Raw genomic sequence first — 25,373 nt, forward strand, 5'->3', positions numbered from 1 at the left:
TACTCAGCCCCTCCTCAACTAAATGTTAATACAATAGATATGAGAATAACAAAGTTTGGAGATTCTAGACTCAGTATTACCTGAGATGATTAGCTGTAGATTCTATGTAGAAGAACAGGTTGGGAATGATGGAATGAGGTCACCATCTTAACTCCTATCCTTTAAAAAAAAATATTTTTTGTGCCTTTCCCATACTTTCTCATAATCTTTTCCTTTTTGTGGTGCTGTACTGAATTTGAACTTAGGGCCTTTCCACTATTTGGCTTTTAAGACTGGCCCCCTACCACTTGAGCCAGACCTTTATTTCTGGCTTTTTGCTGGTTGATTGGAGATAAATAAGGGTCTTAAGGACTTTTCTGCTTGGCTCAAACTGTGATCCTCAAATCTCAGCTTCCTAAATAGCTAGGATAACAGGTGTAAGCCACCAGCCTTTTTCATATTTATTTATTTATTTATTTTAGTCAGTTGTAGGGCTTGAACTCTGGGCCTGGGCGCTGTCCCTCAGATCTTCACCTCAAAGCGAACACTCTACCACTTGAGCCACAGCTCCACTTTCAGTTTTCTGAGTGGTTTATTAGAGATAAGAGTCTCACAGAGTTTTCCTGCCCAGGCTGGCTTTGAACCACAATCCTCAGATCTCAGCCTCCTGAGTAGCTAGGATTACAGGCATGAGCCAGCAGTGCCAGGCAACTTTTTTCAGATTTAAACAAGAGGAAAGGAGATCTCTACTAATGGATAGGTAAAAATGTCTCCTCCTTCTTCCTCTTCTTTTTCTTCTTTTCATTATATAAAAATAAAATCTTCCAGGAGTGCTTGGTTTTATGAACTACTTGATTTCTACCTGCTTCCAGGATCCTGGAGTAACTGTTTATTTGATCTTTTTGGGTTGTTTTTTTTTGGGGGGGGGTCCGGTCGTGGGGCCTGAACTCTGGGCCTGGTCACTGTCCCTCAGCTCTTCAGCTCAAAGCTATCACTCTACCACTTGAGCCACAGCGCCACTTCCGGCTTTTTTCTTTTTGCTTATGTGGTGCTGAGGAATCGAACCCAGGGCCTCAGGCATGTAAGGCAAGCGCTCTACCACTGAGCCACCTTCCCAGCCCCTGTTTATTTGATCTTTTTTGGAGTTTATAATTTAGACTAGACCTCAGAGTTGCCATAACCTATCCTCCTGGGAAACTGCCAGGTTCTCTACCTTACTGCAGCTGTTAAGCACTTGTGGAGTTGACAGGTAGCCCAGTGTTGACATTATCTGACCAGACTACTCAGCATGGACCACTCAGTCTATGTGGCCTGTGAAGGTTGCTGTGGTTTAGCATTGCGAGTTTTGGGGATGAGATATGTGTGTAGATGAGGATGAGAGTGGTAGATAGAGTGAACATTTTGGTTTGGTTTTGTGTGTGTGTGTGTGTATGGGTGCTGGTCCTGGGACTTGAACTCAGGGTCTGGGTGCTCTCCTTGAGCTTCTTTTGCTCAAGGCTAGCACTTTGAGCCACAGTACCACTACCAGTAACTTATTGGAGATAGGAGCTTAATGGACTTTTCCATCTGGGCTGGCTTTGAACCAAAGTCCTCAGATCTCAGCCTCCTGAGTGACTAGGATTATAGGTGTAGCTCTGGGCTATATTGTTTTTCTTAATTCTCTGGAATTTGAGAGATTTTCTTTTTTTTACTTTTTAAATTTTTTTTGTCAGGCATGAGAGCTGAACTCTGGGCCTGGGCACTGTTCCTCAGCTCAAGGCTAGTGCTCTACCACTTGAGCCACAGCACCACTTCTGGTTTTTTTCTGCTTATATGGTGCTGAGGAATCAAACCCAGGGCCTCATGCATGTGAGGCAAGTGCTCTACCACTGAGCCAACTTCCCAGCCCCTGAGATGTTTTTCTTAGAGGCGAGATATTACTCTGATTTATTGGGAATTTTCCTCTGGAACCCAGTCTGAGGATCAGTAAATGTGGACAGACCTACAAAACTGTGTCCAAGGAAAACACTTAGATTTACAAGAGCAAGTGTAATTTTCTGGAATGGAAGCCTTCTCTACCACTACCGCCGCCGCGGCCTCCTCCTTCTCCTCCTCCTCCTCCTCCTCCTCCTCCTCCTCCTCCTCCTCCTCTTCCTCCTCCTCTAAATCCACAGAAAGATCATAGTTTGCACCCTCATTTAGTTCTCTATCAGCTTGTGAAATGATCAGCTGGACATAAGATGTTATGTAACAACAACAACAACAAAGAATGAAGGGAATTTGAAAGCAGAGATCCCAGTGGCTCTGAGTACAGTGTAGTGAGAGAAAGAACCCAAAAAGATTTGGATCCTGTGTGTGTGTGTGTGTGTGTGTGTGTGTGTGTGTGTGTGTGTGTGTGTGTGTGTGTAATAGAGTTTGAAATCAGAGCTTCTCACTTGGCTTTTTAGCTCAAGGCTGGCATTGTACCACTTGAACCACAGTGGTTTTGGCTTCTTTTGGGGCAGGGGGTCAGTTAATTGTAGATAAGAGGATAAAGGCTCATGGGTTTTTCTGCTGGGCTGGTTTTGAACTCTGATCCTCAGATCATAGCCTCCTGAGGAGTTAGGATTACAAGTATGAGCCACCAAGTGTCTGGATATGGTTTTATGTCTCAGCTTCCCTTTTAAAGGTTTGTTAGAAGCTAGGCATTGGAGGCTCATGCCTGTAATTGTAGCTACTCAGGAGGCTGAGATCTGAGGATCAACATTCAAAGCCAGCCCCGGTAGAAAAGTATGTGAGACTCTTATCTCCAATAAACCACCAGAAAACCAGAAGTGGCCCTGTGGCTCAAGTGGTAATATACTGTCATGAGCTGAAGAGCTGAGGGACAGCGCCCAGGCCCAGAGTTCAAGCTCCATGACCAACAACAACAAAAAAAAAGACATTAGATTTTGAGTTCTAACAATAACAAATGCCGGCAGGGATGTGGGGAAAAAGGAAACCTACTGCACTACTGGTGGGAAAATAAATTAATGCAACCACTCTGGAAAGCAGTCTGGAGGTTCCTCAAAAAACTGAACACAGACCTTCCCTATGACCCAGCCATACACCACTCCTAGGCATTTACCCTGAGCATCCCGAGCCAAGATATGACAAGGACACCTGCACATCCATGTTCACTGCCACAATTTTCACAATAGCCAAGATATGGAAACAATCCAGATGCCCCATTATAGATGAGTGGATCCAAAAACTGTGGTATCTATATGCCATGGAATTTTGCACAGCTATTAGAAAGAATAAAATAGGGCTGGGAATGTGGCTTAGTGGTAGAGTGCTTGCATAGTATGCATGAAACCCTGGGTTCCATTCCTCAGTACCACATGAACAGAAAAAGAAAAAGCTGAAAGTGGTGCTGTGGCTCAAGTGGTAGAGAGCCAGCCTTGAACAAAAGAATCTCAGGGAGGGCTTGGAAGGTGGCTCAGTGGTAGAGTGCTTTCTTTGCATGCATGAGGCCCTGGGTTTGATTCCTCAGCACCACATAAGCAGAAAAGGCTGGAAGTGGTGCTGTGGCTCAAGTGGTAGAGTGCTAGCCTCGAGCTAAAGAGCTGAGGGACAGCACCCAGGCCCAGAGTTCAGACCCCACGATGGACAAAAAAAAAAAAAAGGAATCTCAGGGACAACATCCAGGTCCTGAGTTCAAGCCCCAGGACTGGCCAAAAAATTAAAAGGAAAAAGAAAAGTAAATGAAGTCAAACTACTAAGTCATTCCAACTCATTCAAGAGGCACATGGGGTTAAAGGCTATTCTATTGAATAGCACAAATACAGACCATTCAGAAAAGTTTGTTGTTGTTGTTGTTGTTGGATAGCACAGCTCTAATTTCTAAAGGTCAGTGACATAACATCATCACAATTCCTACCAGGACAAGGACTTACTCTGAAAAAAAATGCAGACTCGGCTCACTTTTCCTACCCACACACCATGGGGCTGTGGGCAAGGCAGCTTGGTGGTTGGCCATTTGCTATATTATGTTTTGCTCTGAGCTAATTCCTTATGCAACTTTGAGGCCTTTTCTTTACAGGCTCCTGTGTGTGTTGTATTCTAGGGTAACTAAATACTGGTTTGTAAACAAGGAAAATGAGAGCCAACAGGAAAAAGGATAAAAGAGTCTAGGAAACAAAACTAAGGAAAGAATGAAGAGTTATATGTTTGCAACTGTGTTTGGACGTCCATTATAAATGTGTATAGACCCTGTAATCTTTTCCTTTTTTTTTTTTTGCCAGTCCTCAGGCTTGAACTCAGGGCCTGGGCACTGTCCCCGAGCTTCTTTTGCTCAAGGCTAGCACTCTACCACTTGAGCCATAGCACCACTTCTGGCCTTTTCTGTTTTTGTGGTACTGAGGAATCGAACCCAGGGCTTCATGCATCCTAGGCAAGCACTCTACCACTAAGCCACATTCCCAGTCCCCTGTAATCTTTTAATTAATTTTTATTGTTATTATAAAGGTGATGTTCAGAGGGGGTTACAGTTACATAAGTCAAGTAAAGAGTAGGTTTCTTTTGGAACCATGTCACCCCTTCCCTCACTCTCTCCCAGTTTTTCCCTCCCATCCCCACCCACAAGTTGTATAGTTCATTTCCTTTTATTCTTTCTTTCTTTCTTTTCTTTCTTTCTTTCTTTCTTTTTCTTTCTTTCTTTCTTTCTTTCTTTCTTTCTCTCTTTCTTTCTTTCTTTCTTTCTTTCTTTCTTTCTTTCTTTCTCTCTTTCCTTCCCTTCCTTCCTTCCTTCCTTCCTTTCTTCCTTTCTTCCTTTCCACTAGTTGTTCAGTTTCAAATAGCCTTTGCCACTGCCCTGGCTTATATGTGCCACACTTAAGGTAATCTTCTAGGATCTGGTCCTAATCTCAAGCACAACAGATAGTCAATCCCTGTGTGTGTGTGTGTGTGTGTGTGTGTGTGCACACGCGCATGTGCACACTGGGCTTTTTTTTGTTCTTTCACTTGTGCTACCATTCCACTTCTGGCTTTTTGATGGTTAATTGGAAGTAAGAGTCTCTTGGACTTTCCTGCCTGGACTGGCTTTGAACCACGATCCTCAGATCTCAGCCAACTAAGTAGCTGGGCTTACAGATGTAAGCCACTGTGCCTGGCTTTGGTCCTTCAATTTGATGGGGACTTTGAAACTTAAAGATGCTTTTACTGATTCTTATAAACCAACCTATGAGAATTCCTTCCCAATAGGTTTCTCTTTTGTTTGGTCAGTTGTGGAACTTGAACTTAGGACTTGGATGCTGTCCCTGAACCTCTTTGTGCTCAAGGCTAGCTCTCTACCACTTGAGCCACAGTGCCACTTCTGGTTTTTGAGTAGCTAATTGGAGATAAGAGTCTCATGGGGACTTTTCTGCCTGAGCTGGCTTCCAACAGTGATCCTCAGATCTCAGCCTCCTGAGTTAGCTAGGATAACAGGCGTGAGCCACCAATGACAGGCTAGGTTTCTTTTTTAAAGATCTGCTGAATGTTACATATCATATACATGTGTGAAAAGTCCATACTGCACTCCAGAAATACATAGAGTTACCATGTATCAGTTTAAAAAACACAACACAAAAGTCTGGGAATATGGCTCAGTGGTAGAGTGCTTGCCTAGCATACATGAAGCCCTGGGTTTGATTCCTCAGTGCCACATAACAGAAAAAGCTAGAAGTGGTGCTATGGCTCAAGTCGTAGAGTGCTAGTCTTGAGCAAAAAGAAGCTCAGTGACAGTGCCCAGGCCCTGAGTTCAAGCCCCAGGACTGGCAAAAAAAAAATACAAAAACCCATTAATAATACTTCTTAAAAATAGAACTCACAACATTAAAATGATCTACAGGAAGCTTAGGGCTAGTAGTATCAAACCCTGTTGTTGTTATATATATACATATGGATTCTAGGTTTATTCCTGAATCTCCTCGGTGGCTGATATCCCAGAGAAGATTTAGAGAGGCTGAAGATATCATCTGGAAGGCTGCAAAGATGAACAAGAAGTCTGTACCTGCAGTGATATTTGATCCAGGGGAGGTAAGCAATTGTAGACATTTCTTCTTGACATCACTTCTTGAGACTGCTTGGGAATGTCATTCAGTATTTGTTAAGCACAAACTTCATACTGGTCACTGTACTAGGAACACATGGTGATGATGTTCTGAGAGAAATCGAGCTAGACTCAGTGGCAGGAGTGCCAGCTATTAAGGAAGTGGAGACAGGTGGATCCCTTGAGCACAAGAATTTGGGACCAGCCTAAGAAATATAGTGATGTATCATTTATTTTTCTTCCTCCTCCTCCTCCTTTGTGTGTGTGTGTGTGTGTGTGTGTGTGTGTGTCACTGGGGTTTGAACTTGGGGCCTGTGCTTGCTAGGCATGAGCTCTACAACTTGAGTCATGCCTCCAATCCAGCTTTATGATGATTATTTTGGAGATGGAGTCTTAATTTTCTGCCCCAGCTGGCCTCAAACCATAAACCTTAAGATCTTAGATTCTTAAATATCGACGATTACAGATGTGAGCCATCCTTTCCTGGCTTGCTTACTTTATTGTATTTATTCATTTACTTATTTTTTATTTTATTTTTTTTGTCAGTCATAGGTCTTGAACTCTGGGCCTGGGTGCTGTCCCTGAGCTCTTCAGCTCAAGGTGAGTGCTCTATCACTTGAGCCACAACACCACTTCCAGTTTTCTGGTGATTTATTGGAGATAAGAGTCTCACAGACTTTGCTGCCCAGGCTGGCTTTGAATCACAATCCTCAGATCTCAGCCTACTGAGTAGGTAGGCTTACAGGCATGAGCCACCAGCACGAGGCTACTGTCTATTTTTTAAGAGCTACCTTAGGGCTATTTAAAAATTAAATATAAGCCAGTTATTTTGAGTTAACTACAAGCTGGTAGCTCATGCCTATAAATCCTATATACTCAGAAGGCTGAAATCTGAGAATAACATTCCAAGCCAGCTAAGCAGGAAAGTCTGTGAGACTGTTATCTTGAATTAACCATTGGTAGTTAATTCAAAGCCAGGACTGGTGCTGTGGCTCAAGTGGTAGAGCGCCAACTAAAAGTAAAATTGAGTGCAAAAAAGTCAAGTGAGTGCAAGGCTCTTAGTTCAAGCTCCAATACACACACACACATACACACACACACATACACACACATACACCATATGATGTACACAATAACATATGATGCTTAGAATAACCAACATATATGGGAATGTTCTTACTTCCCTCAGAATTCTAAGCACATTTAAAGTAAATTTAAGAGTTGCATGTGGAGCCGGGCGCTGGTGGCTACTCAGGAGGCTGAGCTCTGAGGATCGCGGTTCAAAGCCAGCCCGGGCAGGAGAGACCGTGAGACTCCTATCTCCAATAAACCACCAGAAAAAAACGGAAGTGGCGCTGTAGCTCAAGTGGTAGAGCGCTCGCCTTGAGCTGAAGAGCTGAGGGACAGCGCCCAGGCCCAGAGTTCAAGCCCCACGACCGACAAAAAAAAAAAAAAAAAAGAGTTGCATGTGGGGCTAGGAATGTGGCTCAGTGGTAAAGTGCTCACCTAGCATGCATGAAGCCTTGAGTTTGATTCCTCAGTACCACATACACAGAAAAAACAAGAAGTGGTACTGTGGTTCAAGTGGTAGAGTGCTAGCCTTGAGCAAAAAGAAGCTCAGGGACAGTACCCAGGCCCTGAGTTCAAGCCCCAAAACTGGCAAAAAAAAAAAAAAAAGTTCCATGTGTAGCCAGGCAGGGGTGGGTCACAGGAAGAGGAGATCTGAGGATAGCCCAAGCAGGTAAGTCTGTGAGACTCCTATCTCCAATTAACTACCACAAAATTTGAAGTGGCACTGTGGAGTAAAAAGTGATAAAGCACTAACCTTGAGCAAAAAAGAGCTCTGGGACAGCACCCAGGCTCTGATTTCAAGCCCCATGACAAAAAGACAGAGTTGCATGTGTAAGCTTATCCCATGCATCAGGACAGAAGAAAGTTCCTTACTACTTCTTAACTTCGTGGTTCTTTGCACTGTTTCAGCTACAGGAGCTAAACGCCATGAAGCAGCAGAAAGTTTTCATTCTGGACCTGTTCAGGACTTGGAATATCACCACAATAACCATTATGTCTTTGCTGCTATGGTAAGCACTGAGTGATGGAAATACAACACGAAGCATGTGACTAATTTTCTTGAGGAAACATGGAAAAGTCTAGGTTTTCCTACATAGATAAATGACAGAATTCTAAATTCTATAATATAAAATTAATTTATAAAAATTATAATTAAATTACAAATTATAAATCCATGAACAAATTAGAAGATACTACTGAGTATTAATCTGTACATTATAAATTGTAAGTCATTTACAATATAATTGTTCATTTATAAATCATAGATTTGTTATAATTTATAATTAATATATATAATTTATAGTATATAATTTATTATATTGTTTATATTCTTTTTTTTGGGGGGGGGTCTGGTTGTGGGGCCTGAACTCTGGGCATGGGTGCTGTCCCTTAGCTCTTCAGCTCAAGGCTAGCGCTCTACCACTTGAGCCACAGTGCCACTTCTGGCTTTTTTCTTTTTGCTTATGTGGTGCTGAGGAATCAAACCCAGGGCCTTGGACATGCAAGGCAAGCGCTCTACCACTGAGCCACCTTCCCAGCCCCTATTGTTTATATTCTAATATGTAATTTAATTATAAGTTATAACAATTTTAATTTATCAATTTAATTTATAACTTATAAATTAAATTATAATTTTATAACTTATAAGATATACATTAATTTATAATTTAATTATCAATCAATCTAATTTGTACCTAGATTTATAAATTAAATTATTATGATTACATTAATTGTAAATTAAATTGTGATTGAGTTATAGTTAAATTATTGATAATAAATATATATAATTATAGAATTCTAAGCTATTTAGAAATGTCTCAATTCAAATTACTAGAGAAGATACTGAAAAGACTTACCAGGAGCAGTGCTGAGTCTGCAGTCTCCGGGACAACAGGAGACAGGTTATCTTCCCTCCTGAGGTTATAGGATGAATGCTAATGATGCCCCCTGGTGACTGATTCTGAGGCGCTGTGTGAGCACCTGCTTCCAGAAGCCTAACTAGCAGTAGAGCAATGAGGTTAGAACCACCTGAGTCCCTGAAAAGCCTTTTACACCCACCAGTAGCCAACTTGCAAGTATTGCTAAGGCACAGGTTCTAAAAAAAAAGGAAAAGAAGAGCTGGGAATGTGGCTTAGTGATAGACTGCTTGTCTACCGTGCATGAAGTCCTGGGTTCAATTCCTTAGTACCACATGTACAGAAAAAGCTGGAAGTGGTGCTGTGGCTCAAGAGGTAGAGTGCTTAGCCTTGAGCAAAAGAATCTCAGGGACAGAGCCCAAGCCCAGAGTTCAAGCCCTGGGACTGGCAAAAAGAAAAAAGATAAGAGTTTGTTTTTACTTTTTTTTTTGTCAGTCATGTGGCTTGAACTCTTTGCCTGAACGCTGTCCCTCAGCTCTTTAGCTCAAAGCTAGTACTCTACCACTTGAGCCACTGAGCCACTTCCAGTTGTCTGGTGGTTTATTGGAGATAAGAGACTCACAGACTTTCTTGCCCAGGCTGGCTTTGAACCACGATGCTCAGATCTCAGCCTCCTGAGTAGCTAGGATTATAGGTGTGAGCCACTGGTGCCCGGATTTTGGGTTATTTTTTAAGGGGATTAAAGGAAGGGAGGAAGGGTGAACAAATACAGTCATGCTATTCAGTAAGACACTATGTGGAAAATGAACTATGTAACTTGTTGGCAAGGATGGGAAGGGAAAACTGGGAGAAATAGAAGGAAGAGATGATATTGTCCAAAATAAGAAAAGAAATGAAGTCATGACCTGATTTATGAAATGGTAACCCCTCTGTAAAATACCTTAATAATAACAATTAAATTATATATTTTTTTTGGGGGGGGTCCGGTTGTGGGGCCTGAACTCTGGGCCTGGGCGCTGTCCCTCAGCTCTTCAGCTCAAGGCTAGCGCTCTACCACTTGAGCCACAGCGCCACTTCTGGCTTTTTGCTTATGTGGTGCTGAGGAATCAAACCCAGGGCCTCATGCATGCAAGGCAAGCACTCTACCACTGGGCCACCTTCCCAGCCCCATATTTTTTAAATAGAGAAAAGACATGAAAATGCCCACCTCATGATAGTAGCACACGCACACAGAAGACAATCCTCAGAACTGGCAGGGTCAGGCTACATCCAGTCTATTTTTAGAGTCAGCCTGTTTTTCAGTTTGAAAAAAAGAAAGGATATCAATGAGTGAGCTTATGCCTTTGAGTTAAGCAAGTTTATCGGTAGGTCTACAGTCTTACTGTGGGTTGGTTGACTATTCTCCATGTCTATGTAGATCATTGAGGCAACTATATCTCCATCAGTGGCCACTAGGGGGCGGATAACCAACACTAATTGCCTCCAAGATGCTTGGATATTGAAAACTATTAAGGCAAGAAAATCACAGAATTCTAGAGTGAAACCTGGAGCAAGTGACTGTAATACTAGCTACTCAGGGGATTGCGATCTGAGGATTGATTCCAAGACAAATCTGAGAAACTCTTATCTCCAATTAAACAGCAAAATGCCAGACTGGAGGTAAGGCTTTAGTGGTAGAGTTGTCAGCCAGGAGCAGAAAAAGCTGAGCAAGTACCCGGCACCCGTGGCTTATGCCTGTAATCTAAGATCTGAGGATCCAGATTTAAAATTGGCCTGGACAGAAAAGTCCATGAGACTTTTAACCCCAATAAACTAGCAAAATGCCAGAAGTGGAGCTGTAGTTCAAGTGGTAGAATGCCAGCCTTAACAAAAAAGAAAGAAAGAAAGAAAGAAAGAAAGAAAAGAAAGAAAGAAAGAAAGAAAAGAAAGAAAGAAAGAAAGAAAGAAAAGAAAGAAAGAAAGAAAGAGAAAGAAGAAAGAAAAAGCCAAATTAATGCATGAGGCCTTGAATTAAAGCCTCAGTACTGGCACTTTTTTTTTTTTTTTGGTTCTAGTCATGGGGCCTGAGCTCTGGGCTTGGGCGCTGTCCCTCAGCTCTTCAGCTCAAGGCTAGCGCTCTACCACTTGAGCCACAGCACCACTTCTGGTTTTTTTTCTTTTTGCTTATGTGGTGCTGAAGAATTGAACCCAGGGCCTCAGGCATGCAAAGCAAACGCTCTACCACTGAGCCAACTTCCCAGCCCATTGGCACATATTTTTAAAAAGCTGACTGACAGTTTGAGGCTTTGAGTTCAAGCCCTAGAACTATCACACACACACACAGCACACACATACATACATACACACATACATACAGAGAGAGATGGGGGGGGATTCTAGCTGGGTGCCAGTGACTCATGCCTATAATCCTAGCTACTCAGGAGGCTGAGATCTGAGGATCACAGTTCAAAGCCAGCCCAGGCAGAAAAATCCATGATACTCTTATCTCCAAATAAGCACACACACCCAAAAAAAAAAAAAAAAAAAAAAAAAAGCCAGGGGCTGGGAAGGTGGCTCAGTGGTAGAGCGCTTCCCTTGCATGCTCAAGGCCCTGGGTTCGATTCCTCAGCACCACATAAGCAAAAAGAAAAAAGCCGGAAGTGGCGCTGTGGCTCAAGTGGTAGAGCGCTAGCCTTGAGCTGAAGAGCTGAGGGACAGCGCCCAGGCCCAGAGTTCAGGCCCCACGATCGGACCCAAAAAACAAAAAAAAACAAAACAAAAAAAAGCTAGAAGGGGAACCATAGCTCAAGGGATAGAGCACTAGCCTTGGGCATAAAAGCTCAGAGACAGCCATAATGCCCTGAGTTCAAGTCTCAGGACCAGTACCAAAAATAAATAAGATTCTAGAGGAATTTATTTAGTCCATTCTTTTGTCGTTTTTATCTTTTGGTTTTTAGGATGCTAACCTCCGTGGGTTACTTTGGTCTGTCTCTCGATGTTCCTAATTTACATGGTGATGCTTACCTGAACTGCTTCCTCTCTGCCCTGGTTGAAATTCCAGCGTACATCATAGCTTGGCTGCTCCTGCGGACCTTTCCCAGGCGTTACATCATTGCTGGGGTTCTGTTCTTGGGAGGAGGTATGCTCCTCCTGATTCAACTGGTACCTGCAGGTAAGAAGATAACCAGAGCCGATGCCAATAGCTCACACTTGTAATCCTCACTAGGCTGAGATCTGAAGATCACAAGTCAAAGCCAAACCAGGCAGGAACTTATGTGAGACTCGTATCTCCAATTAACTACCCAAAAAAGCCAGAAGTGGAGCTGTAGCTTGAGTGGAAGTGAGCTAGCCTTGAGCAAAAAAGCTCAGGACAGCAACTAGGCCATGAGTTCAAGCCCCGGAAATGGCACACACACAAGTTAATCAAGATTAATAGCATTACAGAAGAACTGAATATGTTGCTGGGTGCTGGTGACTCATGACTGTAATCCCAGCTACTCAGGAGGCTGAGATCTGAGGATCGCAGTTCAAAGCCAGCCCAGGCAAGGAAAATCCGTGAGACTCTTATCTCCAGTGAACCACCAGAAAACCCCAAGTGGCACTGTGACTCAAGTGGTAGAGCATTAGCCTTGAGCTGAAGAGCTCAGGGACAGCGCCCAGGCCCAGAATTCAAGCCCCATGACAAAAAAGAAAAAAAACAAAACCTGACTATGTTAATAATCTAGCACATCAGTACACACTGATTAGCCATTAGCTCCTGAGGCATTCACTGTTCTTTCGCACTGCCAACTTGGCATCATAAACCACAGGTGATAGATAACCATGCCATTTTGTGTGTTCAAAACAACTGCTTCAAACAGAAGAGTTACCTTTGAGAATCGGAAATCATCAACTACTATCTACTCAAGAGGCTGAGTAGACTTTACCAGGAGGGAAAAGTCTGTAAAATTCTTTTTTTTTTTTTTTTTTGAAAGTCATGAGGCTTGAACTCTGGGCTTGGGCGCTGTCCCTCAGCTCTCCAGCTCAAGGCTAGCACTCTACCACTTGAGCCACAGTGTCACTTCTGGTTTTCTGTGGTTTATTGGAGACAAGAGTCTCATGGACTTTCCTGCCTGGGCTGGCTTTGAACAACGATCCTCAGATCTTAGCCTCCTGAGTAGCTAGAATTACAGGCATGAACCAATGCCTGGCTTAGTCTGTGAAATTCTTATTTGCAATTTAACACCAAAAAGTTGGAAGTAGAGCTGTAGCTCAATCAGCCTGGAATGGGGCAGGGGAAGAAGCTAAGGAATAATACCCAGGCCCTAAGTTCAAAACCCAAAATTGGCATGTGCATGCGCGCGCGCGCACACACACACAGATCAGATTTTTCAGCTGGACATGGTGGTTCATACCTGTAACCCTGGCTGCTCTGGAGGCAGAGACACAGAATTGTGGCTCAAAGTCAACTCGACAAAGTTAGCAGACATTTTATCTGAAAACAAAAAACAAAAACAAAAAACGATCCAGTGAGGCACCGATGTCTCACACTTGTAATCCTAGTTAGTTACTCCCTAGGCTGAGACCTAAGATTTGCGGTTCAAAGCCATCCTGAACAACAAAGTCTGTGAATCTCTTATCTTCAACGAACCAGCAGAAAACCGGTAGTGTCTCTGTGGCTCAAAGTGATAGAGTGCTAGACTTGAGCAAAAGAGCTCAGGGACAGTGTCCAGGCCCTGAGTTCAAACCCCAAGAACAACAACAAAAAACCCTCACAATGCTAGGTGCCACAGCGGCTTATACCTGTAATCCTAACTACTCAGGAGGCTGAGATCTAAGCAATCAAGCCAGCTGGGGCAGGAAACTTTTATCTCCAATTAACCACCAAAAAGCCAGAAGTAGAGCTAGGGCTCAGGTGGTAGATGGCTAGCCTTGAGAGAAAAGAAAAAAAAAAAAAAGGTCAGGGTAGAAGGCTTGCCTAGTAAGCATAAGGCTTGGAGTTCAATCCTCCAGACTGGGGGAGAAAAAATTAAACTTAACCATATTAACATGCAAACAATTTAGCATGGAACTGTCTTAATAAATAAAAGACAACAGGACAAAGGTCCTTGAATGCATTAATGATCTCAAAGTACATAGCCACCCCTCGCTCTCCATCTTTGTCTAATTATTAGAACATTAGGAGAAAAATGGTGCTTTTGTTAATGAAAACATTTCCATTCCAATAAAAAGGGCACAGGCCTGTCATCCTAGCTCCTCAGGAGGCTGAGATCTGAGGATCTCCATTCAAAGCCAGCCTGGGCAGGAAAATCCATGAGACTCTTATCTCCAGTTGACCACTAGAAAACCGGAAATGGAGCTGTGGCTCAAAGCGGTAGAGCACTAGCCTTGAACTAAAGAGCTCCAAGATAGCACCCAGGCCCCGAGTTCAAGAACCCATGATCAGAAAAAAATAAATAAATAAAAAGGAAATAGGGGAAACAAAAGCAATTGAGTTAAGTGATGGTTTTGAAAGCACCCTTATTTCCAATGAGTCTCTTTTCCAGAGTACTACCTCTTGTCCATTGGTCTGGTGATGTTCGGGAAATTCGGAGTCACCTCTGCCTTCTCTATGCTGTACGTCTTCACGGCAGAGCTCTACCCAACCCCGGTGAGGAACATGGCTGTGGGCATCACTTCCATGGCCTCCAGAGTGGGCAGCATCATCGCCCCCTACTTCGTTTACCTAGGTGAGACACATGTGGCCCATTCACTCCTCTTTTAAGTTCATTGGAAATATGAAACTAGTAATTTGTTTTTGTTTGTTTGTTAGTCAGTCGTGGGGCTTGAACTCTGCGCCTGGGCACTGGCCCTGAGCTCTTCAGCTCAAGACAAGCACTCTACCACTTGAGCCACAGTGCCACTTTGGGTTTTTAGGTGGTTAATTGGAGAAAAGAGTCCTCACAAACTTTACTGCCCGGGCTGGCTTTGAACCAGGATCCTCAGCTCTCAGCCTCCAGAGTAGCTACAGGTGTGAGCCACTGGCACCCTTCTTTCCTTCCTTCCTTCCTTCCTTCCTTCCTTCCTTCCTTCCTTCCTTCCTTCCTTCCTTCCTTCCTTCCTCTCTTTCTTTCTTTCTTTCTTTCTTTCTTTCTTTCTTTCTTTCTTTCTTTCTTTCTTTCTTTCTTTCTTTCTTTCTTTCTTTCTTTCTTTCTTTTTCTTAAGTGTGCTTCTAAGCTGGGGCTTGAACTCAGAACCTCACACTGTTGCTTGGCCTTTTCACTCAAGGACAGCACTCTACCACTTGAACCACAGCTCCACTTCCAGCTCTTTGGTGATTAGAGATAAGTGTCTCAAGGACCTTTCCTGCTTGGGAAAGGTCAAAGCCTCAAACCAGAGGATGAAGATCTGTTGTTCTCCCATCTTTTTATTTTTGTTTTAATTCTCCCATCTAGTGCGAATGGGGGTAGCATGGTGTTTTCAATGATGTACAAAATCAAGACATATAAATGCTTTCAAAAGAAACTAAATCCAGGGGCTGGGAATGTGGCTTAGTGGTAGAGTGCTTGCCTAACATGCATGAAGCCCTGGGTTTGATTCCTCAGTACCATCTACACAGAAAAAAAAACAGAAGTGGCGCTGTGGCTCAAGTGGTAGAGCGCTGGCCTTGAGCGGAAGAGCTGAGGGACAGTGCCCAGGCCCAGAGTTCAAGACTCACAACCAGCAAAAGAAAAAGAAAAAAGACACACACAAAATGGTATTTGTTTGTTTAAAGGATCTGTGTCTCCAGGAACCTAGCCTTCAAATGTCCTTAATAGTTTGGGTAAAAGTAAAGTCATACCAGACTTAATAATAGACAGAACCAATTTTGTTTTTGTTTTTATTCATGTTTATGGGTTGTTGGTTTTTTGTTTTTGTTTTGCTTTGGGTTTTGTTGTTGTTGTTGTTGTTTGCCTATCCTGAGGCTGGAACTCTGGACTTGGACACTGTCACGGAGCTGCTCTTTTTTGCTCAAGGCTAGTGTTTACTACTTGAAAACCATAGTGCTAGGCAAGCCCTATACCACTGAGCCACCTTCCTAGCCCATGAAAACTATAGTGCTATTTCTGGCTTTTTCTGTGATTAGTCGGAGATAAGAGTCTCATGGACTTTTCTGCCTAGGCTGGGTTTGAATCCTGATCCTCAGATCCTGAGTAGCTAGGATTTCAGACATAAGCCACCAGTACCCAGTCAGAACATGTTCATGAAACGTCCTAGGCCCCTTTATGCCCTCTCTCCCATCTTCGACAACAACCACCTTAAGAGGAAATCTTTGGTAGGCAAAGATTTCTATCAAAGGAACATCTGTTACACGTGATTGCCCTTAGAAGACACCAGATAACAGGAAAGAATAAAAAGCTCTACAAAAATGTGCAATCACCAGGAGGTAAATGATTATAGAAATGCAATCAGTGGCACCTGCCAAGAAGAAACTGGGGTATTTTGCTGACTTGTATTTTCTGAAAAATGTTCAGGTTTCAAAACACTTCATCTCCCATCTGCCTCCTTTACAAATAATTGTGTGTGTGTGTGTGTGTGCGCGCGCGCGCGTGCGTGCACACGCGTGCGCACGTGCATGCACACGTGCATGCATGCTCCCTGGTCCTGGGGCTTGAACTCAGGGCCTAGGTGCCATCCCTGAGCCTTTTTTCTTTTTTGGGGGTCCGGTCGTGGGGCCTGAACTCTGGGCCTGGGCGCTGTCCCTCAGCTCTTCAGCTCAAGGCTAGCACTCCACTACATGAGCCACAGCGCCACTTCTGGCTTTTTTTTTCTGCTTACGTGGTGCTGAGGAATCAAACCCAGGGTCTCATGCATGCAAGGCCAGCGCTCTACCACTGAGCCACCTTCCCAGCCCCCTGAGCCTTTTTTCAAGGCTAGCAATCCACCACTTCAGTCACAGCTGTATTTCTGGGTTTTTCTGGTGGCTCATTGGAGATGAGTCTTTTGGGTTTTCCTGCCCAGATAGTTTCTAAGGGTGATCCTTAGATCTCAGCCTCCTGAGTACTTAGGATGATAGGCATGAGCCACCAGCACCCAGTTCTTTAAAAGGGACTTTTAAACTGGGTACTAGTGGCTTATGCTTATAAACCTAACTGCTCAGGAGGCTGAGATCTGAGGATTGCCATTGGAAGCTAGCCTGTGCAGAAAAGTCTGTTCTGTGAGAAAGCCAGAAGTAGAGCTGTGGCTCAAATGGTAAAGCATGAGTCTTGAGTGGGAAAAGCTAGGGAAAGCACCCAGGCCTTGAGTGCAAGTCTCAATATTGTCACGCATGTGCGCACACATGCACGCACACACACACACACACACACACACACACACACACACACACACACACACACACACACACACACACACACACAGTGTCTGGGAAATCCCTGTCTCTAATTGGTATTCTTATGCTTACTTTACAGGTGCTTATGACAGACTTCTGCCATACATTGTCATGGGCAGTCTGACTGTCCTGATTGGCATTGTTACCCTCTTTTTCCCTGAAAGTTTTGGAGTAACTCTGCCAGAGACATTAGAACAGATGCAGAGAGTGAAAGGGTAAGTGAAATTTAATGGAATGGAAAGGAGAATGAATAAATAAATAATAAAAATGCAAGAATAGCTGGGAAAAGTCTGAGAAAGAATATTAAGACCAGCTCTATTCAGGTGCTGGTGGCTCATGCCTGTAATCCTAATCCTAGCAACTCATGAAGCTGAGATCTGAGGATCACAGTTCAAAGCCAGCCTGAAAGCAGGAAAGTCCGTGAGACTCTCATCTCCAGCTAACTACCAGAAAACCGGAAGTGGTGCTGTGGCTCAAGTGGTAGACTGCTAGCCTGAGCTGAAGAGCTGAGGGACAGCCCAGGCCTAGAGTTCAAGCCTGACCAAAAAAAGAAAAGAAAAGAAAACAAAGAGACCAGCTCTATCAGATAATAAAGTAGATGGTTAAACAATGATAATCAAGTTAATCAAGTCAGCATGGTCATAGTGTAGGAAATGAACTCAAGAGAGTTGGATAGAATTCAGGATTAAAAACTCAAGAAACCATACAAATTTAGTATGTGATTTTTTTCTTTTTTTGTCTGTTGTAGGGCTTGAACTCTGGGCCAGGGCACTGTTCCTCAGCTCTTCAGCTCAAGGCAAGTGCTCTACCACTTGAGCCACAGATTCACTTCCTGTTTTCTGGTGGTTAATTGAAATTGAGAGTCTCATGTACTTTCCTGCCCAGGCTGGCTTTGAACTGTGATCCTCAGATCTCAACCTCCTGAGTAGGTAGGATTACAGGTGTGAGCTACCGCTGATCAGCTTGATTTTTTTTTTTCTAACGTACCAATTCAGGGGCTGGGTATGGGGGCTCATGCCTGTAATTCCAGTTTCTCAGAAGATTACATAGAGATTACATGAGATAGAAGATCAGCCCAAAGGGAAAAAGTTTAGTGAGACCTAATCTCAATTTATACGCTAGGTGTGGTTGAACATGCCTCTCATCTCAGCAATGGAAGGTATAGATAGGAGAATTGCACTCTGAGCCTAGTCCCAGATTGATATGCAAGACTCCATCTGGAAAATAGCTAAAGCAAAGAGCTAAAGGTGTGGCTAAGTGGTAGAAGTATGAAGACTGGCAAACACTCTTATCTCAGCTACTTGGGAAAGCTGAGGTAGGATGCTCTAGAAATTTGAGAGCAGCCTAGACAATGTAGCAAGACCCTGTTTCCAGACAGACAGACAGATAGACCAACAGATAGATAATAAGTGAAGGGAAACAAGATTACTCTGTAAACAATATTAGAACATTTACCTAGACATTTTGAATAGACAATGTTGTTGATTGCTGGTGGCTCACCCCTGTCATCCTAGCTACTCAGGAGGCTGAGATCTGAGGATCACAGTTCAAAGCCAGCCCAGGCAGGAAAGTCCATGAGACTCTTATCTCCAATTAACCACTAGAAAAACAGAAGTGGCTCTGTGGCTCAAGTGGTAGAATGCTCACTTTAAGCTAAAGAGCTCAGGGACAAGCCAGGCGCTGGTGGCTCACGCCTGTAATCCTAGCTACTCAGGATGCTGAGATCTGAGGATCATGGTTCAAAGCCAGCCCGGGCAGGAGAGACGGTGAGACTCCTATCTCCAATAAACCACCAGAAAACCGGAAGTGGCGCTGTAGCTCAAGTGGTAGAGCGCTCGCCTTGAGCTGAAGAGCTGAGGGACAGCGCCCAGGCCCAGAGTTCAAGCCCCACGACCGACAAAAAAAAAAAAAAAAAAAAGAGCTCAGGGACAGCACCTAGGTTTGACAAAAAAAAAAAAAGCCCCAGGACTGACAAAAAAAAAAAAGAAGAAGGTAAGAATGGGAGACCATATCACAAACAAATAAAAGGAAAGGAAAACTTTGTCTTCAAAATAATAAAATATTAGATTTATGCTCATGAGATTCTTTTTTTTTTTTTTTTTTGTCAGTCGTGGGGCTTGAACTTTGAGTCTGGGCGCTGTCCCTGAGCTCTTTAGCTCAAGGCAAGTGCACTACCACTTGAGCCACAGCACCACTTCCGTGAGATTCTTCCATTAGAGTTTCTAATTGCTTGTTCATTGATCGGGGAAATGTTTTTCACTGCTGGCTTGATAGTTTGAAGAAGAAAGTCTTGAAAATTTGATTTTCTTTAGCAACTATTTGATTTTCAGGTTCAGATGTGGGAAAAAATCCAGAGCTTCAATGGATAGAGAAGAAAATCCCAAGGTTCTAATAACTGCATTCTGATGTGGGGGAAAAAAAATCTCCTGCAATTGGCAAGCCAAAAGACAGATACACAAGACTGGAAAAACTAAAATTTTTCCTACTTTCATGACTGACAGCAACCAGTAACAGTACAATGGGCCTTGTTCAGATAATCTCCATGTTTTTAAGTACAAGTCTTTCCTTCCTTCCTTCCTTCCTTCCTTCCTTCTTTCTTTCTTTCTTTCTTTCTTTTTTTTTTTTTTGGGTCCAGTTGTGGGCCTGAACTCTGGGCCTGGGCGCTGTCCCTCAGCTCTTCAGCTCAAGGCTAGCACTCTACCATTTGAGCCACAGCGCCACTTCCGGCTTTTTTCTTTTTGCTTATGTGGTGCTGAGGCATCGAACCCAGGGCCTCATGCATGCAAGGCAAGCGCTCTACCACTGAGCCACCTTCCCAGCCCCTTTCTTTCTTTCTTTCTTTCTTTCTTTCTTTCTTTCTTTCTTTCTTTCTTTCTTTCTTTCTTTCTTTCTTTCTTCCTTCCTTCCTTCCTTCCTTCCTTTCTTTCTTTCTCTCTCTCTCTTTCTTCCTTTCCTTTTCTTTCCTTTTCCTCCTTCCCTTCCTTCTTTCTCTCTCTCCCTCTCTATTTCTCTCTTTCTTTCCTTTTATTTGCTGGGTCTGGAGTTTGAACTCAGGGTCTGGGCACTGTCCGTGAGCTTCTTTTGCTCAAGGCTAGCACCCTACCACTTGAGCCCAAGAATAAGTCTTTCTAAAGAGTCTTCCTTACTAATTAATACAATGAAATAGGTTTGTAAGATTTTTTTCAAAATGTTTTAGTCAAGAACTGGTTTTAAAAATCCATATGAAAATTAGCATACATTGCCAAGCATACAAATCCTACCAAAGCAACAATAACAACAACAAATAGGTGCCTGTGGCTCATTCTTATAATTATAGCTTCTCAAGGACACTGAGATCTGAGGATGGAGGTTCAAAACCAGCCAGGAATAAACAGATCTGAGAGACTCTTACCTCTAACCAGTTTTTTAAAAAAAAGAAAGAAGGAAAGAAAGAAAGAGAGAAGGAGGGAGGGAGAGGGAGGGATGGAGGGAGGAAAGGAGGAAGAAAGAAAAGTAAGAAAGAAAGAAAGAAAGAAAGGAAGAAAGAAAGAAAGGAAGGAAGGAAGGAAGGAAGAAAGGAAGGAAGGAAGGAAGGAAGGAAGGAAGGAAGAAAGAAAGAAAGAAAGAAAGAAAGAAGACAGGAAGAGAAAGAGCCAGGAACTGGTGGCTCACACCTTTAATAAACACAGGCGCTTTTCCCTTGTTATTATTTCCTAAACAACAGAGTAGAATACCTATTTACATGGCATTTATATTGTGTTTGGTATTATAAGTAAGGTAGAAAGGTTGTAAATCTGGGTGCCAATGGCTCACGCCTGAAATCCTAACTACTCAGGAGGCTGAGATATGAGGATCGTAGTTTGAAGCTAGCCTGGGCAGAAAAGTCCATGAAACTCTTCTCTCCAATGACCGAAAATGCTGGAAGTAGTGCTGTGGCTTAAATGGTAGAGTGCTAGCTTTGGGGTGGAGGGGAAACAGATGTAAAGTTGTTAGTACTATGTGCATAGGTTATATACAAATATCACTTCATTTTATAGAAGTGACTTGAACATCTTTAGATTTTTAGTATCCCAGGGGATCCTAGAATTCCCAAACCGAGGGATGATGCTACACAGTATTTACATTTTAAAAATGTGACATACTCCTTTAAGAGGAATTGATGGCTGTTAGAAAAAACAATAAATATCCAGTCCTGTACCAGTGGCTCATGTCTGTAATCCTGGCTACATAGGAAGCTAAGATCTGAAATTCATGGTTCGAAACATTGGTGAGACTTTATCTCCAATTAAGCACCAAAAAGCAACTATGGCTCCAATGGTAGAACACTAGTCTTGAGTGAAAAAACTAAGGGACAGTTCCTAGGCCCTAAGTTCAATTCCCAGTACTAGCACAAAATAAATAAATGAAGGAAGAAAGGAAGGAAGGAAGGAAGGAAGGAAGGAAGGAAGGAAGGAAGAAAGAAAGACGCTTTTCAGAACTTGATCTCCTGGCTTGGAATGTAGCTTAGCGGCAAGGCACTGTGGCTCAAGTGGTAGGGTGCTAGCCTTGAGCAAAAGAAGCTCAAGGACAGTGCCCAGGCCCTGAGTTCAAGCCCTAGGACTGACAAACAAACAAACAAACAAACCTTGATCTCCAGCCCCTCATTTCAGAGATCAAATGGATAGTCTCAAAGTTTTAATTTGCTAATCCTGTCACTTACTCTTTCTGGTGACTTAGCCCCACGCTAAAGAGCATCTCTAGTCCAAATCTGGAATTTACTGAGGGCAATTATCATGAATAATATAGTTATAGCACTCTAAAAATTCTCCGAGTTTTAGAAGCTCTACATCAGAAACCAGGAATTATATAGATTTCAGTGGTAGATATAAATAATGTTTTGCAAGTGAAATGCAGCAAGAGTTTACATAGGCTGGTCCATTCCCGCTCAGGAAGGGAGCCCACAGATCAAATAAATCTAGCTTCAGGTACTCTGCCTCCAAGGTCCACGTCCCTACCTGTACCTGACACTTTTACCCACTGGCTCACTCTCTACCAGCTAAGCCACGCCTCCTGTCCACACCATTTGTTTTGGAGCACATGACAAAGCTTTCTGTTTCCTAAAAGTAGCTTAAGATACATTGTGCTGTTCAACAGAAAATCAGGCAAACTGCATAGACCAGTTAGCTGGGGAGAAAGATGATTTGGTTGGCACCACAGCTGTGAAGGCTGAATACCAAAAAAAGGGAGTAGAGCCAGGTGCCCGGTGGCTCATGCCTGTAATTATAGCTACTCAGGAGGCTGAGATCCGAGGATCACGGTTCAAAGCTAGCCAGGGCAGGAGAGTACCTGTAAGACTCTTACCTCCAATTACCCACACAAAAACCAGATATGGCGCTGTGGCTCAAAGTGGTAGCGTAATAGCCTTAGGCACAAAGAAGCTCAGAGACAAGGCCCAGGCCCTGAGTTCAAGCCTGACAACTGACAAAAAAAAAAAAAAAAAAAAAAAGTGAGTGGTGGAAATTTACACGTGTGACATTTATGAACCCAAGCCTTCCAAGTATTGTGTTCCAATGTCTCTTCTCCACGCCAGTGTACATAGATGAGCATCTTGCACATAGCACATTAGCACCAGCGCAGATTCCCATCAGCTCTACAACTTACTATTCAGTAGGCATGCTCACAGGTAACCCCACAGAGTCATCGCTGCACTGAGAGCTGTCTATTTTAAAATGGCTTGAGGGGGTGGGGAACACTGGTGACAGGGAACTGTCCCTTGAGCATTTCTAGAGCTGTAGCACAAAAATGGAACCACTCATTTTTTGTTGTTTTTTTCCCCCTGATTTGTGTTGCTTTGGTTTTTGTGACAATACTAGGACTTGAACTCAGAGCTTAGTTAGATGTGGTCCCTCAGCTTTTTCTACTCACAGCTGATGCTATACCTCTTTTTTTTTTTTTTTTTTTTTTTGCCAGTCCTGGGGCTTGAACTCAGGGCCTGGGCACTGTCCCTGAGTTTCCTTTGCTCAAGACTAGCACTCTACCACCAGCAACAGCGCCACTTCTAGCTTTTTCTGTGTATGTGGTCCTGAAGAATCAAACCCAGTGCTTCATGCATACTAGGCAAGCACTCTACCACTGAGCCACATTCCTAGCCCCTGCTCTATCTCTTGAGCCATTCCATCACTTCTGGGTTTTTGTTTTTTGGTGTTTTCTTTTTTCTTTTTGTAGTTCATTGGAGAAAAAAGTCTCCTGGATTTTCCTGCCCGGGCTGGCTTTGCACTATGATCCTCAGATCTCAGCCTCCTGAATAGCTAGGATTATAGGTGTGAGCCACTGATGTCTGTCATTGTTTAAATCGGAAATGTCTCAGGATGGCTCATGTGGTGAAGGCTTGGTCCTCAGTGGAGAGCATCATGGGGAGGGGGCAGAAGCTTTTAGAGGTAGGGGATTGAAGGGGATATCCTCTGCTTCTTGGCACCCACCATGAGCAACTTTGCTCCTCACGTTCTCCCTGCTGTGATCAGCCTTGGGCTCAAAATGATAGGAGCCACAGGACCATGGAGTGAAACTTAAAAAACTATGCACTAAAATCCCTCTTTGGGGGCTGGGAAGGTGGCCCAGTGGCAGAGTGCTTGCCTTGCATGCATGAGGCCCTGGGTTCCATAAGCAGAAAAAACTGGAAGTGGCGCTGTAGCTCAAGTGGTAGAGAGCTAGCCTTGAGCTGAAGAGCTGAGGGACAGCGCCCAGGCCCAGAGTTCAAGCCCCCACGACTGACAAAAAAAAAAAATCCTTCTTTTAAGTTATCACAGGTATTCTGTTCCAACCATGGAAAGCTATTTAACAGTACTGGGTAACTATTTATTTAAATTAAAATGCCTTGGTGAAACTTACATGTTTGATATGCAGATGCATGAATTTTTATACAACTCAATCATAAATGTTCTTAAAGTTTTTCTAAATATGAAAAGGATGGTTATTTAACTTTTATTGGTATCTCAGTGGGGTACCTTGTAAAAACTGTCATAGTTAAAATAAGACTTTTGCTGGGAACTGGTGGCTCACCAGTGGTCATAATCTTAGCTACTCAGGAGACTGAGATCTGAGGATCGTAGTTCAAAGCCAGCCAGGCAGGAAACGCCATGAGACTCTTATTTCCAATTAATCACATAAAAAGCCAGAAGTGATGGTATGGCTCAGTGGTAGAGCACTAGCTTTGAGCATAAAAGAACTTGCGGATAGTGCTCAAGCCTAGAGTTCAAGCCCTAGGACTGGCAAAAAATATATATATATATAAATATATATATATGACTTTTTATAATCTGTATAAAAGACAATTAATTTACAAGTGACTGTATTTCTGCTAATTCAAAGACCAAGCTAATCAATACATATGTATTTGGTTAAAGTCAAATAAACTGCTGATATTTTAACTGCTTCTCATGGCTTATGGTATTTTTTGTAGGAATTAAGAATCCTTTAAAGAATTGTACACATCAAAAATATGTCAACATATGTAGATGCTAATATACACTGGAACATATTAAATTATATAGGACTCCATACATTCACATATACTGAGACCCGAGGAGGATATTCTCAGGAGAAGAACACAAAGGCATACCTATGTGCATCTGATCATTTAAAATAATATTTATTGGGGCTGGAAAGATGGCTCAGTGGTAGAGTGCTTGCCTTGCATGCCTGAGGCCCTGGGTTCGATTCCTCAGTACCACAGAAGCAGAAAAAGCCAGAAGTGGTGCTATGGCTTGTGGTAGAGCACTAGCTTTGAGTTGAAGAGCTGAGGGACAGCGCCCAGGCCCAGAGTTCAGGCCCCAAAACTGACAAAAATAAATAAATTAATTAAATAATATTTATTGAAATATACTCCAAGAAATGAGGGAAATTTTTAAATTAGAAGCAAAGGTATAGCTCAAATAGTACAACACTAGTCTTGAGTGGAAAAAAATATATATATGTATATTAAAATTATCAGGTGTTGGTGTCTCACTCTTGTAATCCTAACTACTCAGGAAACTGAGTTCTGAGAATTGTGCTTAGAAGCCACCCCAGGCAAGAAAGTCTGTGAGACTCTTACCTCCAATTAACCAGCAAAAATCTGGAAGTCATGGGCTGGGAAGGTGGCTCAGTGGTAGAGCACTTGCCTTGCATGTAT

The 25,373-nt window shown here is 43.0% G+C and overlaps 1 protein-coding gene across 4 annotated transcripts in view; it reads left to right on the plus strand.

The window, feature by feature from the left end:
• The window catches only part of LOC138807893 (solute carrier family 22 member 4), a 62,859-nt gene extending 38,245 nt beyond the window's left edge, over window positions 1-24,614 (plus strand). For all 4 annotated transcript variants that reach the window (XM_069993696.1, XM_069993698.1, XM_069993697.1 and 1 more), the window contains 6 exons: window positions 5,871-5,997; window positions 7,991-8,091; window positions 11,874-12,088; window positions 14,442-14,624; window positions 17,325-17,460; window positions 19,576-24,614. In XM_069993696.1, coding sequence (XP_069849797.1) covers window positions 5,871-5,997; window positions 7,991-8,091; window positions 11,874-12,088; window positions 14,442-14,624; window positions 17,325-17,460; window positions 19,576-19,651 — 838 coding nt within the window. In that variant the 3' untranslated portion in view covers window positions 19,652-24,614. The remainder of the gene's footprint in view (window positions 1-5,870; window positions 5,998-7,990; window positions 8,092-11,873; window positions 12,089-14,441; window positions 14,625-17,324; window positions 17,461-19,575) is intronic.
• The last annotated feature ends 759 nt before the right edge of the window (window positions 24,615-25,373 follow it).

Source organism: Dipodomys merriami, unplaced genomic scaffold (genome assembly GCF_024711535.1).
Source record: "Dipodomys merriami isolate MVZ:Mamm:240054 unplaced genomic scaffold, mDipMer1.0.p SCAF_44, whole genome shotgun sequence".
NCBI classification, from domain to species: Eukaryota; Metazoa; Chordata; class Mammalia; order Rodentia; family Heteromyidae; genus Dipodomys; species Dipodomys merriami.